At 51.2% G+C, this 16,932-nt stretch overlaps 1 protein-coding gene across 1 annotated transcript in view; it reads right to left on the bottom strand.

Moving 5' to 3' along the window:
* LOC131085932 (TGF-beta receptor type-2-like) overlaps nt 1-16,932 on the bottom strand; it is a 39,468-nt gene that overhangs the window by 3,603 nt on the left and 18,933 nt on the right. Inside the window, exons 3-7 of the mRNA XM_058028511.1 lie at nt 8,576-8,726; nt 6,632-6,834; nt 2,839-3,638; nt 2,585-2,726; nt 1,293-1,420 (exon numbers count right to left, since the gene is read on the bottom strand). Of these exons, the coding sequence (XP_057884494.1) occupies nt 1,293-1,420; nt 2,585-2,726; nt 2,839-3,638; nt 6,632-6,834; nt 8,576-8,726 (1,424 nt within the window). The remainder of the gene's footprint in view (nt 1-1,292; nt 1,421-2,584; nt 2,727-2,838; nt 3,639-6,631; nt 6,835-8,575; nt 8,727-16,932) is intronic.

Raw genomic sequence — 16,932 nt, 5'->3', positions numbered from 1 at the left:
TTGCTGTATTTGCCTTTGTCAATGAAAAAGGTTGGGTGAGCTCCAGAAATGAACTCACCAACTGATGAACTCCCCAGGGGTCCCACAGAAGCCACAGATTCATTTGATCCTGTTTGCAGTTTTGGTCAGTCGGGTCAGCTGTGAGTCTTTGGACAAACATGGTTTTGAGAGGAGACTTTGTAGGGAACATGTGGCCTCCTAAGGTTGAGAAATCCCCTCTTTCCTCTTGCAGAGCCTGCCTCTGTGTGCCAGCAGGGCAGAGTGGGAGCAGAGGCAGTGTGTTTTATGGGTGGATATTGCAAAATGATGCACTGAGCACTGCAAGGCTCTGAAAGCCAGCAGGCTCAATGTTCCAGCTTGATTTGCAGGTGAATGGGAGTGTTGATCAGCAGATGGTGTTTTTCCACAAGACATGTGAAATTCAAGAAGTACCAAAGTCAGGCAAGGTGTGGAAGTCACAATCAGCATGCCTGTTACCCCTTGTGTCCTTTGTGTGTGGCAGAAAGCACTGGCCTGGGGCAGAGGACCCTGTCAGGGCCAGGAGGGAGCTCTGCTTCTGTAGCTGCCTGATCTGGGTGTGCTTGTGGGTGGTGTTAACAGAGCACATTTTGTCACTGACATGTTCCTGTTCTAGAACACTGGGTTTTGCCCTCTGTGCTGATACATTTGCTTTCAGACCTTCTGAAGGCTGGTGAAAGACTCCCCTCGACAAGCCCTGAGCCTTGTGGAGCCCCTGCTCTCAGCTTCACTCACTTTTCCTGAGTGTTTCACATGAAGGAGATGCTTCCTGGTTTGTTCTTCCATGTAGTGATGGAAATTTCTCTCATGTTGAAGGTAATTTTGAGCTTGAAAAACCCAGGCAGAAGGCTGGATATGCCTCCCTTCCCCTCTGTCCCTGCTGTGAATGGCTGTGTGTGAGGGACTGTGTGTTTCCTGAGCCTTCCAGACAAGGTGCTAAGGGGAGAAAGGGGGCAAAATCCAATTATTTACTGTTTCATGGGAAGAGCTGCATTTTGCTGTTGTTCTCAGGGTAACTGAAGCCATCACCTGCCATGCACAACTTCCTGATCATGGCTATTGATCAACACATTCTGCTGTGTCTGTGGCTGGTGGCTTTTGTGCAGCAAGGAAATGAGTCCAGTGGGATTGTGTGGGCCCAGCCATCCACAGTGGAGCTGAAAGTAAACCCCAGGAGTTCTGCCCTCTTTTCCTTTGACTATAAATTTAATTTTTCTGGCTGATTTAACGAGGTTTAATGTGTATTGCTGTTTTCTGAGTTGCTCCCAGCTTACCTGGTGCACCAGCCAGCTGTTTGGGATCTCGGGCCGGCCTCTGCCATGCAGCACGATGTCCCTCATGGTGTCCACACAAGGCTGCTCCTGGACTTTCGACCCAAAGGGCAGCTCATAATTCTTCACCTCTGCAAGGAAGCAACAGCAGCATTACAGGATGTTTCTGTTGCATTCCCTGCTTTGTTTTGGTATGGCCCACTGGATGAGAATGGATTTGTTTTTAACAGTCTGCAAAAAAATAAGCAGATCTGGAAACAATTGAGAATTTGAACACAGAAATGTAGTGCTGGGTTTTCACATAGAGGTTCCTTACAGAGACAGCACAGAGGAACCATCTGACCTCCTCCCTGAACCCAAAAGATGCAGTATAAAGGACCTGGTTTGTCTTTGGGTGAGACAATTTGAGCAGGCAGAAAGTACTGTGCTGGTGCGGGATGGGAGAGTGAGAATTTCCAGATTTCTTCTACAGGCAGGGAATGGGTTGGAGAAGAAATGGCCCTTCCAAAAGAGCAACCCCATGTCATGGAAGACGAAGGAGAAACTGGCTGTGAGAGGCCACCCTGGTTTCTGCCCACTCTCACTTGGATGTGAATGCAGGTGAGATATGAGTGGGGAAAGATGGCTTTGGGAATGCTGGCCTGGGAACAAAGGATGCATGGGGCATCAAACCAGGCAAGGGCCTCCCACTGCCGACCATGGGACTTGCAGGGCAGTCAGAGCAGCTTCGTGGCCAAGGGTTGAGGGTTCCTGCAGTTCTATGGGCTTGTATTGTGAGTAGGTGGGATAGGGAAGGAAGGTAGATGGGAGCAGGCAGAAGGTAGGCAGGGCTAACTCCAGTGCAGTTAATGTTTTGCTATACACAATTGTAGATGCCAGGATGTGACTCTGGGAAGTGACAGGATCTGTCATACTGTCAGAGGCTGGGGTTTGTGAGTCCCCATTGCAACAGAAGCTCTGGTGTTGTCTGAAGGAAAAAATTGTTGAGTAGGGGAAGGCACCTTTGGCTCTTCCTGCTTGGTTTGCTTTGCATCACCAGCGCAGGCTCCATGGGACTTGGGAGCTCATCAGCTTTGAGCAGGGGCTGGACCAGATGTCCCCATGGGGTCCTGGCCTCTCCTTGACCACTGAGCTACCTCCCTTAAGCCGTGGCACACAGAGCAGGGGAATTTGTCACTAACTCTTGGCAGCCCTGCAGAGACCTGGACCACCTCAAGTCACGTCTTGAGCCATCAGTCGGGATATGGAGTAAGGGAGCAAAAAGGCACATAGCAACCTGGGTGTGATGCTCCTACCTCCTACCACTTCACATCTGGAGGCCATTTCCCACAAAACGAGGGCCATGGAGTAGACATCCATCTGCTTGAAAGACTCCAGGTCTTCTAGGTTCACTCTGGACTCCAGGACCTCCGGGGCCATGTACCTGGCGGTGCCCACCTGGCCACAGAGAGGAGAGAGGCATTAGCAGGGGTGGGCGAGGATTTTGGCCACGGGACATGGGGGTGGCTGGCAAAGGCTCCTCCAGAGAGGGCTGGTGGGTCATACTCGCCTGCCCGCTGTTGGCAAAGTCATCCACGGTGAGGGAGGGGTCGAGCCGGATGGCGATGCCGAAGTCGCAGAGCACGCACTCCTGCTCGCTCTTCACCAGCACGTTGGTGCTCTTGATGTCGCGGTGCGCGATGGGGATTTTGGGGCGCCCGCAGGCGGTGTAGTCGCTGTGCAGGTGGGCCACCCCGCTCACCAGGGACCCGGCCATCTTCTGCAGCTCCATCCAGCTCAGCACGTGGTGGGACAGGTAGTCCTTGAGGTTGCCGCGGCTGTGGTAGGCGGTGATGAGCCAGTACTCGCGGCGGGGCCCCGTGCCCCGGTCCTCGGCCGTGAGGAACTGCAGGACGCTGTCGTGCCTGAGGCTGGTGTCGGTGAAGATCTGGCTCTCGTTCTTCCAGGAGGAATATTCCTCGCAGGGGAAGATCTTCACGGCCACAGTCTCGTACTGCCCCGAGCGGCTGTGGCTCAGCTTGGCCCTCCACACCTCGGCGAACTGCCCCTTGCCCACCATCTCGTCCAGCTCGATGGGGAGCAGCTCCGCGGGGCGGCTGCCGGGGCTGGGGCTGGCCGGGCTCTCGTCCATCAGCACCGACAGCTTCTCCTCCCGCTCGCTCGCCTTCCCCTGCTCCGGCAGCACCTGCGGCTGGCCCGGCTTCCCGCCCCACGCCTTGGCTCTCTTGCGGCGCTTCTGCGTGCGGCAGAGGTAAAATATCACCGTGATCATCACCGCCACCAGCAGCGGGGGCAGGAGGCTGATGGCAGCCACTGGGATCACCTCTTTGCTCTGCAGCATGGAGTAGCCTGAGGGGAGGAAAGCGAAGGCGAGGTTGCTGCTGCGGGTCTGCCGCAGCTCGTTTTCATCGCGCGGAGGAGGGAAATAGGCAAAGCTGTTAATGGAGCGCAGCCCTTACGGGGCCGCACAAGGGCTCATCCCGACACAGAACCCAGATGGAGGCGCTTAGCAAGGGGGATGATCGGCTGTGGTCTCAAATTTAGCTCCATTTATCAACAGAATACACGGGCCAGCATCACTTGGATGGGACAGTGTGGCACAAGAGGCTGCAAAGGGCATTTTGGGAGTCCTAAGCTCTGTTTGTGCTCATGGCAGGGGGAGCTTGGCTGGAAATAGCAATGATAAATCCGAGGCAAGGCTCAAACACAGCAAATCTCTGAGGGGGCTTGGAGCTGGAGCTTTGCTGGGCCCCTGTGGAACACAGGGAGTCAGGAGTGATGCTGGGGGTGGGCAGTGTGCAGGACCACCCAGCGCAGGGGAGTGCAGGATAATTAGCACACGGGAGCATCATTTCAGCGCTTTTGTCTGCCAGTGCTGGCATCTCCTTCCTCAGCCCGTTACAGCAGCAACCCCAACAATCGCCAGGGCATGGCTGCATTTGTTTTATTTCTTTTAAACCCCCTGTTGGCCTTCAGATTGAGAGGGGGAGGACACGCGCACAAAGCCATAACCCTCACACAACATATAATTGTCTGATCCTTTGATGTTCGTGATTCCTGGAATAAACATGCTGACTTCAGTAGAGATATTCAAGTAAAATCTTACTCAGAGGTTTTTCTGCCAAGTATAATAACCCAGGGGAAGAGGGATAAGAATCATTCCATAAGCAAAACTCTTGCTGCTTGACCTCAGTGTGTGCAGATCATAATTCAGGTTCTGGAAAAACAGAGCATTTAGCTATTTTCCTTGGCAAATTTCAAAAAAATGTGCTGCAGCTAATTTCTGCAAGGCTGTGAAAGCGTTTCTAAAATAGGCATCAGGTTTAAACCACAAGATCAACCCAAACTGATATAAATCAATAACTAACTCAGGAATATGTTTGTTTTGGAAAGTATTGGGCTTGGATATCACCTACTGCTTTAATGGATTTACCCGATGCTTTGGATCCCATCTTTGAAACTCCGAAGAAAGAGAAGATATTTTTAAGGGAGTTGCATGCCCAAGTCCCAAAAAGGGGAAGTTAACACAACTTCAGGAAATTCCTACGTGAGGATGCCCCATCCTGATGGAAGTCTTTGGATACACAGGGGCTGCAGCAGGGCTTAGACCCCTTCTGTGGGGAACAAATGTTGTTGATCTGGCAGTAACCACAGGTCTGTAAACCCACACCTTGTCAAGCATTGCTGTGTGGGTCTGTCCATCCCTGCTGAGGGGATATGGACCTCCAGGGATGGGCTCAGCTGGAGCACAGGTGGAAAGGACTTGTCATGTTCTACCCTAGCCAGCATCTTCCTGAGGTCTCACCTGGGCTTCTGCATGCACAGCTTTAGGAAATGATGGCTCTGTGTGCTCATTAGCGTGTTGTCTGAGCTCTGATGGAGACCCCTGCGCCCCTAGTGCAAGGGCAATGCCACCCAGCAGCCCAGACCTGAAAGCAAAGCTTAAGGAATCAAGAACCAGGAAAAATATCTGCCTGCTTCAGATTTGCTTCAGCTGCCGGAGAAGCGCTCCTGTCTCTGCTCAGGAGTTGTCTAGACTGTTGAATGTGACAATAATTTAATATTTAGAATGCAAATGATCCCTTAAAGCAGAAGGAAAGGATGTAAAGAAGGGGGTCTGCAAGCCGGGGGTTTGAGGAGGGAGTTGTTGAGGAGCTGCACTGGTCTTGCTCCGGCTTCCAGCGCTTTCCGTGCCGGCTGCCAGGAGGAGCTGGTTATGGAGCCTTTGCTGGGGGCGGCATTTCCAATGAGCCAGTTGTCATTTTTGTGTGAAATTGCATATCCCAGCATCAGCTTTGGGATTTGACTATCTCTCCCTAGAAGTGTGTGTACCTGTTATGTTTGGCTGGGGAAGCAGCAAAGAGCCGCCAAATTTAGCATCAGTTGCCTCCATTAAAGTGGCCTGTTTGTTCAGAGAATTTGCATTTCATGTGATGTTTTTCTTTTTTCCTTATGTTGCAGGGGAAGCTATGCCACTGGCTTGCAAATTCTGCTTAGGCTCATTTTCAGCATCTCCTTGTTCTGTGATTATGGAAAATTGGAGGCATTTCACTTTGCTTTTGTTACAGGTCAGATTCTTGATGGACACTTGGATAAACCTGGTCCAGTTGGAGTTGGGGAGGTTTAGACAAGCCCCCAAAGGCTCTGGTTGGAAATATTTCCAAAGTATACGACCCTCCTGAGGTACAGAAGTGAGCTGCCTCCTAGTTTTCCCTCCTGTGGATTTACAGCTCCCATTGGATCTCCAGCCATGTGCAGCAGCGTGCCAGGCCATGCTCACACGTGTGCTCAGCACCTGCCTGGCTCCAGCTGTCCCTTCCTGGGACAACACTGCTGCAGGGATTCCCAGGAGAGCAGCAGGGGAGGCATTCCTGTGTGCCAGCCCTGCACCCCTGCATCTCCATCCACCTCTCTGGGTTACAGCTGTGGGGGATGGCAGCAGCTCCTCCGGGTGTGTTCTGGGGTGGGATTTGCTCCAACATGATTTATTTAAGGCTTTCAGGGCTTTTGACTCACATTATTTTACACCAGCTCCTGGGTTCCCCAGTTGATTCAGCCTGTGCTGAAGGCAGAGCACAGTGAGAGATATGGTGGATTTTCCATCACCTGATGTTTCCAGACCAAGGCTGGAGGTATTGCTGTGAGGAATGCTTTGGTCACACACAAAATGCTGGGCTCAGTAACAGGGTAGAGCTTTTAACTGGCTTTTACACAGGGAGGTCAAAGAAGATGGCAAAAGAGCCTCTTCTGCCATTGCACCTCCTACTCTGCAGGAAACACAAGGGATTTATCATTGATGCTGGGTGCTGCTGCCCCACAAACAACATTCCAAAAGCCCTCACCGTTGGTGTGGTTCTCAAAGATGAGTTTGTCGTTGCACTCCTGCTCATCCACGCAGCCGCAGATGTAGACGGCGCTGTCCTGGCTGGGCTGGAGGCTCATGACGCAGCGCGAGGTGTTGTAGTTGGGCACCATGAGGTTCTCGATGGGGCGCTGGGGGTTGTGGCACAGCGTGCTGATCCTGATGCTCTCGTTGTCCTGTCTCCTGCGTGTGGCAAATGAACCAACACAGCATCAGCCTGGCCCTTGTGCCACCTGTGTGTCGCCTTAAACCCGGTCCTAAGATCATTTCTTTCAAGCTGTGTGGGGAATGACTCCTTGCAGTGGCTGTGGTATAATTCTACTTCCATGTACTTATAGGACCAGTGATGGGCATGACTGGCCCTGCACAGCATTGCAGCCACTCCTGGGTGCATCCAAAGAAATGACAACCATTCATTACTTTTCCAGGAGCAGCTTCAGCCTCCTGACCTGGTGGTGCAAAGTGGGGGGATGAAGGTATGGGGAGATTTCACAGTGTCTTTGAGGTCAGCTGGGAAATCAGACATAATAACCAAGGAAAGAACCTAAATTCATCACCCTCTCCCTGGTGAAGTCCCCCAGTTTCAGCACTCCCCACATTTTTTTGTGATTACCAGGCAATTAGACAGAGGAGCTACCAGATGAAGAGTCCTAGGAGGGTGAGACCCTTCTGCTAAGGCTGCAGGAGGTGAGCATGAGGCCAAAGCTGCTGCTGTGACTGAGATACCCACTCAGGACAAGTCTGGATGATCCACATATGCCTCTGCAATGAGCAGCAAGGCTGGCCTGGAGGTGAGCCCTGCCTGCAGGACGTTATTCCCTGGCTGAATCTTAGAGTGGGATGGGAGGTGCTGGGAGGGCTTGGCAGGGTATTTGTGGCTGTGTAGCTGCCTCATCCCATCCAATACACATTGCAGGATGCAGCTCCATCCTGTGCAGTGGGATTTCTTCCCTGCCATGGGGATTCCTGCTGCAGGGCCCTGGCTTTTTCCTGTACGTGTAAGCTGTAAATGGGAAAAACCCAGCCACACACTGGATTGCCTAGGCAGGATTTAAGGTGGCTTCTCCATGAGTGCGTAGGGGAGTTTGGGGCAGGGGGTGGATTTTGTTATTTGTTTGTTTGGGTTTCTTGTTGTGTTTTGCTTTTTAAAAGTCCATAATGCAACAATTAGGTTGAGGCAAACTCCCACTGAAAGCTGGCATGCAGCATTCACTCTAATTAGCAGGTTGAGATAAAGCCTAGCGATAAGTGCTTGGCTGGCTTTCACTTTGGCAGCCAAATTAAAAGGGAAAGTGGAGGAAAATCACTCTGGGCAGACTCAAAATGGATCCTTTTTTAGTTTTGCTCATGGGGACCAGAAAGCTGGGGGAGGCATCTTCCAGGCCAAACCCTGCAATGTGTGCTTGGCCTGAAATGCAAGATTGTGTTTCCTGTCCAAACACCTCTCTCAGGAGCAGGAAAGAACTTTTTCCAGAGGATAGGAAGGAGGTGGGTTAAACCCAGTGGGTTAACCCCAGTGTGGTGCCTGCTCAGTTGTCCATGTGCTGGATGGGGACTGACCTTGGCTGCACACCAGCATGTGAACTGAGGTTTCACCCTGATGCAAGAGGACATCATAGGTTTGGAGGTCAGGGTTGCTGGTTTGCCCTTGAGTTCAGCTTGTAAAGCTAAATTCAGAGGTTTATGGGAGTTTATAGGTCCTGCAGCAAGCTTGCCACGCTTTGTGTCAGGCACTCAAAAGCTGAATTTATTTAGAAAATAAACTGGTAATAATCACAGGGCAGACCAAATGATTTTTTTTTTTACTGCACATTGTAATTTCAATTCTAATGGAGTCAAGGAGAAAGGAAGCCCCGAATTAGTGCAACAGGCACTAACACAAGCACGGGGGCGCACACACCCCTCCTTGCCCTGTCTCCCTTACCATATGGCCACGCAGATCTCGTGGGGGTGCTCGCAGTAGGAGTTGAGGTTGCAGTTGCTGTAGCACACCTGGTCCTGGCACGCCGGGGCCGTGGACTCGCACCACTTGCACAGGTTGGTCTTGAGGCTGCGCCGGGCGCCGGCCCCGCAGGCTGCGGGCACAGAGGGGCTGCGGTGAGCGGGACGGACAGACAGACGGACAGACACCGTGCCCGGGCAGGGACACGGACAGGGACAGGAGCCCCCGCTGACCCCCTTTCTCCGTGCATTTGTTAAAAGCCTTTGTCAGGCTCTCCATTGCCCTGTCAGTTGTGCTCTGTGTTATCCCAAAGCCTCGAGCAGGTGGGAGAATGCTTTCCCAGAAGCCTGGAAAACCTCAGGGAATCACGTTTGCCTCTGCTTTCCCCGTACCATTCATCACCAAGGGGAAATTTACCTCTTCCTCTATAACCCAGGCTCAAACCTCTTCCTCTATAACCCAGGCTCAAACTGGCGCTTCCCCTCATCCCGGGTACATTCCAAAAGGGCCATCTCGGGTCGCTGTGTGCCCCAAGGCTTCATTTATTCCCTCACAGCAGGAGAGAGGGGCAGGGGAGGGATGTACGGCCAGGCTGGGACAGCTCCTGCCTCTGCTGCTGCCTCCTCATCCTCCCCCTTCCTATTCACTGAGGCCAAGCTGGGAAATGTGTTTGCTACCCCCTGCCCAAGCGTCTGCTGAGAATTCCCGAGCTCTGGGGCAGCAGGGGCTGCTCCCTGCAGGGCTCCATGCCCACTGTGCCCATCCCAGCAGGAGATGTTCTCCCATCCCCTGAGCCTCAGATCTGCCCCAGCAGCAGGAATGACTGCTGCCTGTGGGGAGCTGCTCTGCCTCTATCTCACAGGCATAACATTATCTCTATTTTTATAGAAAGGGTGCATGAACTATGCTTGGTTAAGGGATAAGTCCCAGCTAAATTTAAACTTCCTGTCTTAAGGCTGCTAAATGTCTTTTTAAAAAATGCCACTTATGTAGAAATATTTATTTATACTTTTTTTTTTCAACTTAAATATACGTACTCCAAAGTGTTCAGGTATGAACCTGAATTACAGCAGCTAATTTTTTGGAGCTTTGGGCCGTCCATGATTCTCTGGCTGCCATGTCCCTGACCCACCCAGCAGTGCTGGGTAGTCCCAGCCCCTATGGAAAAGGCAGTCATAGCTCACTGTGTTGCCACAGCCCTCACAGGGTTTTCCATAACCAGCTGTAAGTCTGAAGAAAAAAAAAAAATTGCAAGATTCCAGACTATGGCTTGGGGAGCCTCAGCCCCTGCCAGCACAGCCATGGGCACCCCAGGTCTGGCAGTGACATGCAGGAACTCCTGCATTCTTTGGGGACACCTCTGTGACCTGTCTGTGTGCACAGCTGAGCCCATGGACCCTTTTTAGTGCATATACTGTCCCACAGCAAAAAGGGGTTTTTAACCTCCCTGCTCCCCAAATCCAGGGCATGCAGCCTGCTCTGACAGCATCCCACGTGCCTGCTCTGCTTCCCTCACCAGCCCAGACCCCCTCCCTGCAGCAGTCATAAAGAACTGCTGGAAGGCTCCCACACAGAAATAAACCATTTACAAGCTCCCATGGCCTTGTATTTAGGGCCAAGGTTAATGGTGAGGGGAAAATCTGGGAGCAGAGGAAAAGACTGTTGGATCTGAAGGGTGGAAGGAGGAAATTTTGGCTTTAATGGCCCATGCCAGGCTTAAAATGCAGCTCAGCAGGGATTGTGTTGTGCCAGGTTTTGGGGGAGCAGGGAGCAGGGTAGGTGAAGATGCTGCCCACAGGCTCTTGCTCAGCATTCCCCCATCCATGAGGCTGCTCTGGCCCTGCTGGGGCACCATGGGATTTTGTGGGAGACCTCAAGAGATCCAGTTACCCACATCCGTTCGAGGGTGAGCTTCCAAAACCGTGGCTTCAGCTGGGATTTGGAGCACCTGCAGCCAGCATGAGCGACCCTCACCACCCTGCCTTGCTCTGCCAGAGCAGGGCTTGTAGAATCTGAGCCAAAACTCCACTGGAGATGAGAATTTTGGATGAGGAACAGAAATCAAGCCCAGCATTTGTGTGCAGCCTTCAACCTACAGCAACAGCCACTGCACCCTCCAGACTCCCTCTGGGTAATTTTATGGGAGCAGAGAATTGAAGGCAAGCTGGTTTCTCACCCCAAAGCCCAGCCCTGCCAGGCCCAGGCCTGAGCTCTGGTGGTGCCACTGCCTCAGCTCCTCTGGCACCCTTCAGCTCAGCCCCAGATGCTGTGCTCTCAGCATCTGCTATGGGACTGGCTCAGCACCAGCACCCAGGGACACCCGCAGCCTCTGCAGAGAGTAACAACACCACAAATCCAGGTCGTGGATGCTGCTGGTGCAGGATGAGGTTGGTTATTTATGTATTTATACCCACCAGGTATGTTATTTACTTATTTATATCGAGGGTTTGCTTGGGATCTCAGGGCAGAATGGTGCACTGGTGTGTGTGCTGGGGATCTTGGCTTGGCTGTGCCGTGCAGAGGGGAAGCCAGGGCAGATGAAGGAGTTAAATATGGAAACAAGAGCCAGAAATACAGCAGTAACTGGACAAAACCCTTTGGAGACAAATTGTTCTAAACTAACTCAGGCTGTGATTCTGTTATCTGCTCTGCAAGAAAGAGCAGGGATATCTCTTTTTTCTCCCCCCCTCCCTCTTGTCCTAGGAAGCTCAAAAGAGCCCAAAGCCCACTACAAGGCTCTTCAGGACTGTGTGTCCTTCCACCATTAGCTGGTAGGTACAATTTAACTGCCACATCACTCATCTTGGCCCTGATTAGACCCAGATGAACACTTTCAATATTAATAGTCAGATGATTTAATAAAGCTGCACAAGCAGTAAAAGTAACAATACACTTCCATAAACGGGTTCCAGATGTTGCCAAGGCAAATGCTAAACATCAAAATACAAACTTCAAAAAAAAAAAAAAAAAAAGTTGCGGGGAAAAAAGAAAGCTGGATAAGCAAAACTTGGAACAAACTATAAACTAATTAAATGTGGGTTGAGTTTTCCAAAAATAAATTGAAGCCATAAGGATGTGATGTGAGCCAATAAATAGTACAGTTAGTCAAAGTTATTGTGGAAGGACAGTTGGAGGGATGGTTTGGAGTCACTGATAGGTGGGCTCACAGCAAGCTTGGCTTCCCATCAATAGGGAGCCTTGTTCTCCTGTGCATGAGAGCAGGATCAAATCTGCTGGTATCTGTAACTGGGACCCCAGAGAGGTTACTGAGAGAATATGAGATGATTTTCTAGTCAGGGAATAATGGAAAAACAATGCCAGAAGTGCCTGTGTCTCTCCTGCAATAGCAGCAGGGGTGACACCACCACCCAAGGACACCGGGATATTTTTCCTGCATTTCGGGGCAGCCTTCCAGGCTCTCATTGCCCACAGGGCATCCACAGCCTCTGCTTGGCCACCTGCAAAGCCCATGCAAACGCCACTGCTGTAGTCAATAACCCACCCTCTTCCCCATATCCCTGTAGAGGAGTCATTGAAAACAGCTCTCTGAGAGAATTCCACCCCAGTCCCACTGCTGCTGTCACAGAAGCAGCCACCCACAGCAGCTGAGATTTCTGCCGGCAGGACCTGCACCTGTGAGAACATGGAGGGGATTTTGTGAGCCCCCTCTCCACCACTGCAGCCCCAGAGAGCAGGTGGGTCACCCAGCAGCTCACTCTGGCTCCAGGTTTCCCCACACTGTGCTCCCCAAGGAGGAGGAACCCCTAAGGAGCAAGCTGGGGGTGCCTGGGGGTGCAGGCACAGCACTTTAGTTACAGGCAGGGAGAAAGCTCCTCACAGTCCAGCAAGGGCAGGAAATGCATTTTCACTGAGGGGCAGAATGAACACTTTCAGTTCTCAAGTATTCTCCCTGACATGGCGCTTTGGGACTACTGAACACCAAGATGGGGTTAAGGGAATGTGTTTGGAGTGAGGTGCTAGGGCACTTACCCCTGTTCCCAGCTCTTCCCTTCCAAGGTGGAAGGAGACCAAGGCTTTTGTTACACAGGGCCTCCCCTATGGGACATTCAGATCATGCTCTGTCTTGCAGTGATAACTATCCTTAGATTGATTGTATTTCTCAAGGACAAAGAAAATTTGTTAATTCTTAGGTTGTACAGTGAGGTCTATCCCCCCTTTTCTGCATATCTCCAAGCACCCCAGGATGGGGCTGACACTGTTTCAGCAGTCACAGAGGGCTGCCCAGCTTGCTGCTGCTATAGGGGCTCTGGAGGCCCCTGCATCATCTTTTCCATGCAAACCAGTCAACCTGTAATCCCCAGGCTTTGCCCTGGGAGAGACCAAGGCTGGGCAGATTAGCTGAGATGCTCTTTGCTTTCTCTAATGAGCACTCAAGCACTGGCTGGGTTAGCAGCTCTAACCCAGCCCTGTTCTCCCTGGAAGCCCCCAGAGAGGTGTCCTGGTGGAAACACCACCTGCACTGGGACCTGCTTCCCCACCCGGGTGAGCCTGGCTCTGCGGCGAGTCCTGCGTCTCTGCCAAGCTCAGGATTAGGTTTTGCTTTGGGCTTTTATCCATGGTTAATGACACAAGTATGCAATAACAGAGCCTCATAAAATTATTATGAGAACAAACAAATTCCTTCCCTTTTATATGCAGCACTTTGTTTTTAAGATTAATCCAGCAGCAGAGCTGATGGGCTCTGCTCTCTCGCTGACCCATGTGAGAGCACCAGGTGTTCCCCATCACCAGGTTACTCCTGAGCTGCCTCCTCCATGGTGCAGCAGCCAGTGCCACAGATGGGCACCAGGGCAATTCCTGTGCCCTGATTTCCAGGAGATTCTGTGCAGGGTAAGGAGTTCCCATGCAAGTTGTTCAGCATGATCTGTGTAACAGTGATCCCAGATTTCTTGCAGTCTTGCCTGATCTTGTTGCAGCATCCTGCTGTGCTGCAGAAACTCCCCAGAACCAGACCTCAAAGTGTTGTACTTCTATTTTGGATGCAGCTCAGTTTCCTCCTGTTCTCCATGGTGGGGTCTGGTGCTGCTTTCAGCTGCTGAGCCAAAGAGGTTTTGAGTGTCAGGCTGCTCTACTCCATCCATGTGTTTCACACTGCATCTTTATCTTTGTAGGAGAGGTAGAACAGGCCAAATGGAGCTGGAAAATCTTAATATCACAGTTTTTGCCTCTGCAAGGCACAAGCCACTGGATCTCCCAGGAAATCCATCAGTGCTGCATTCGGATCAGGGGACCAACCCTGAGGATCAGGGCTCCACCCTCAGGTATGTGATTGCACATGGTCCTGCATAATAAATACTGCATTTGGCAGAGTACGGTGTGGAGCAAGGAATGAGCCAGAAATGTTTCCTGGTGCATAAAAAAGGACTGATTTTGATTGTGTTAGACACCAGTTCTTCCGGTGCCAGGAGGACATGCAGTATGCATTTCTGGTTCACTTGGACCTTCTTCAAAGGGGCTGGTAACTGACTTACTCTACCACTTATTTTTCTTTTGTGAAAATATCCCTTTAAATTCAGTGTTTAGCAAATACTGCTTAGTCCCATCACAAAGTAAATTGGATATGGATCATAACAGCAGGCTCCTCCAGTCTCTTTTAGATGCTTAAATTACATCATGATCTAACTTCACCCAGGGGAGGGATGAGCTCTGCAGATTGCTGTCTGTCCTTCTGCTTTGGTAATCTCCGGTGTTTCTCGGGTGCCTTTCACAAGTTTTCTGTGTATCAGCACGATGACTCTGCCTTTGGGGTGTGAGGATGTTTGTGCTCAGGTACCCCAGCATCCAGCAGCATCCAGGCAGGCTGCAGTGCCAGGGGCCAGCGAGGAGATGCCAGCAGAGAGAATTTGGCCAGAGCAGTTTCTCTTTGACTGTGGTCGGTTGATGTCTGGGTGAGGACAGGGGAGTGCACCTGGCCCTGCACTGCCCACCTGCCCCCGCAGCCGCTTGTCTCCTCCGCCCACTCTGAGCGGGTCTCGAGTTTCTTTCGCAGATTTCACTCTCTGTCCCCCAAAGCTGCTCCTGCTGGGACAGCCCTGCTCCAGCCCTGTGTCCCTGGGTCGGTGCCCAGCCTGGGGCTGGCAGGGCAGCCTGTGCCACAGCCTGGGATGGCTGTGCCAGCAGGGATGCCGGTGGCGGGGGGGCTGCAGGGGCAATTATTTGCCATATTGTGCTCTCGCTTGTGTTTAAAAACAACAACAGCTCAACTGACTCATAGGTCCTACGGCCTCTGAGTCATTTTTTATTTCTGGATTTCACTGCTCTGCCCTTTGCAATGAAGGGAGTTGCATGCTCACACACACACACACACACACACACACACACACATCAAGTTCACATTTGTTTTTCCCCTATAAAAACAAAACGATTTCCATACCATTAATGAAACAGAAATGATTTGACTTCGCGTACTCTGGCTTTTATTTTCCATTGTATAAACTCTGCAGATGAAATAATGATGGTTGTAAAGTAAACCTCTCTCGCTCTCTTTTTTTTTTTTCCTTTCCCTTTCCAGGCAGCCTCTTTTCGAAATAGCAATAGGGAGTCACTTACAGACTTGGCTTGTGCTGTGCCTGTAGTAATTAACCCCTTCATGCCCGGCTTTTCCTCTGTTGGAAGTCAGCCACGGCGTGGGTGAAGGCACCGGCAGGGCTCCTCTGGGACCAGGAGCAAAGCGGGGGAGCAGAGCAGGCAGGAAAATGTGGGAAAGGAGGCCGAGGGCTGCTCCAGGCAGAGCAGTGGTGAGTGCCTGGAGCAATGCACCCGCGGGCTGGGCAGCTTTCCTGGGAGAGCCAGAGCGCTGGCACTGCAGGGCCAGAGGCACCTCCAGCCTTCCTACACCCCCAACTCCTTTTGGGTGTAAATCAGCGCTACTGTTTTGTGTCCAGCCTGGCAGCCCCGTCCTGGCTCAACTCCCTTCCTCCCCACTCCCCAGGGACCCCCAGCGAAACGCTCTCTCTCCTCCCCACGCACCGCAGGATAATCTGTGGTAAATAATTAATCACCTGATCTTGCTCTTTTTGTTTGCAGGGCCGTTGTGATTTTAGGAAGCGCTCGGGGGAGCGTTCCTGGGGTGAGGGAACACCTCACACAGCAGCAGAGCCAGCTGGGGCTGGGTGTGCCGGCACCCCAGGACGGGCTGAGCTGCCCTCCCCACAGGGCTGTGACCTCTCCTGGCAGACCCTCACCATCACACACAATCTGTCTGTCCTCAAGGCCTCCACACGTGCCACAAGCATTTTTCCTGATCACATTTATCATGCAGCAGCACAACCCTGCATCCCCCAGCACTGGTTCAGAAGCTTCCCTGCTGCCTGGCCTGGGTGTGTTGGTGACACTGACTTACTGCTCCTCTTCCCAGACTGGGTGATGTGTTTTATATTATTTCTCTTGGATTTATTAAGCATTATGTAACTGGCTAACCAATCCCGCATGCGATGCAATCGTGGCTGATTTCATGTCAGTGGAAAGTAAACAAAAAAATTGCTCTGAAGTGGCTAAACTGAAATTCATTTCCACATGCAGAGCAATTCCTGGAGGATCTTTCCCATCTCCTCGTGGTTAATTTGCATCCAGGTTCTCATGCAATCCATTAGAAAAGAGTTATGGAAAAACTGCACATAGATCATGACAGTGTATTACGAGGAAAAAATATTAAGATGAAGTTTATTTTACTTAAATATTTTTAAGTAAGTTTTTTGATTTCTCCTGTGCCTTGAAATATGTGACACTTGCTTATTTTTTTTTTTTTTGTCTTTCAGCTGAGGAACTCAAAATGTGAAAGTTACTCCCAAAGAAAGTTTGGGATTAAAGTTTGAAAAACCAGGCAAGCCAACCCTGCAGCCCTGAGGTCCTGAAGCCCAGCAGGACCCAGCCCAACATGACAAGGAGAATGTTCTGCCCTTGCTGAGCTTTGGAAGCACTGTAAATATCAGGTGAGGCAAAAACTATGCCCCCATTAGACTCTGGACTCAAGCTCTTTCAGGAGAACCTGCTTTCTGGTGTCATGGACAACATCTTTCCCATTAACACCAGTTTACATCCAGAGACATTGAGCTGAGGATGAGGGAACGTGGAGTGCATAAAACAATAGTGGCTTTGCACTATTTCATTTGTTTTTCTCAGTGTCTTTGAAACCTTCAGCAGTGTCTGAAAATGATGTGTGTATTTCTGGATCCACTTCACTGAAATATCAGTAAAGCTGGTGGTTGGGCTTACCTGGTTGCATGCTATTTGCATTATTTTTCAGTCAGTCCCTGAGGCAGCCAAGCACTGCTTCACCAGGGCAAGAAGCTCAGTCCAATTAGGCTGTAATGCTGTAT

The sequence above is a fragment of the Melospiza georgiana genome, chromosome 7 (assembly GCF_028018845.1).
Source record: "Melospiza georgiana isolate bMelGeo1 chromosome 7, bMelGeo1.pri, whole genome shotgun sequence".
Classification (NCBI taxonomy): domain Eukaryota; kingdom Metazoa; phylum Chordata; class Aves; order Passeriformes; family Passerellidae; genus Melospiza; species Melospiza georgiana.
Note: the sequence above shows the minus strand (reverse complement) of the source record. Positions and strands in the feature narration are given on the sequence as shown.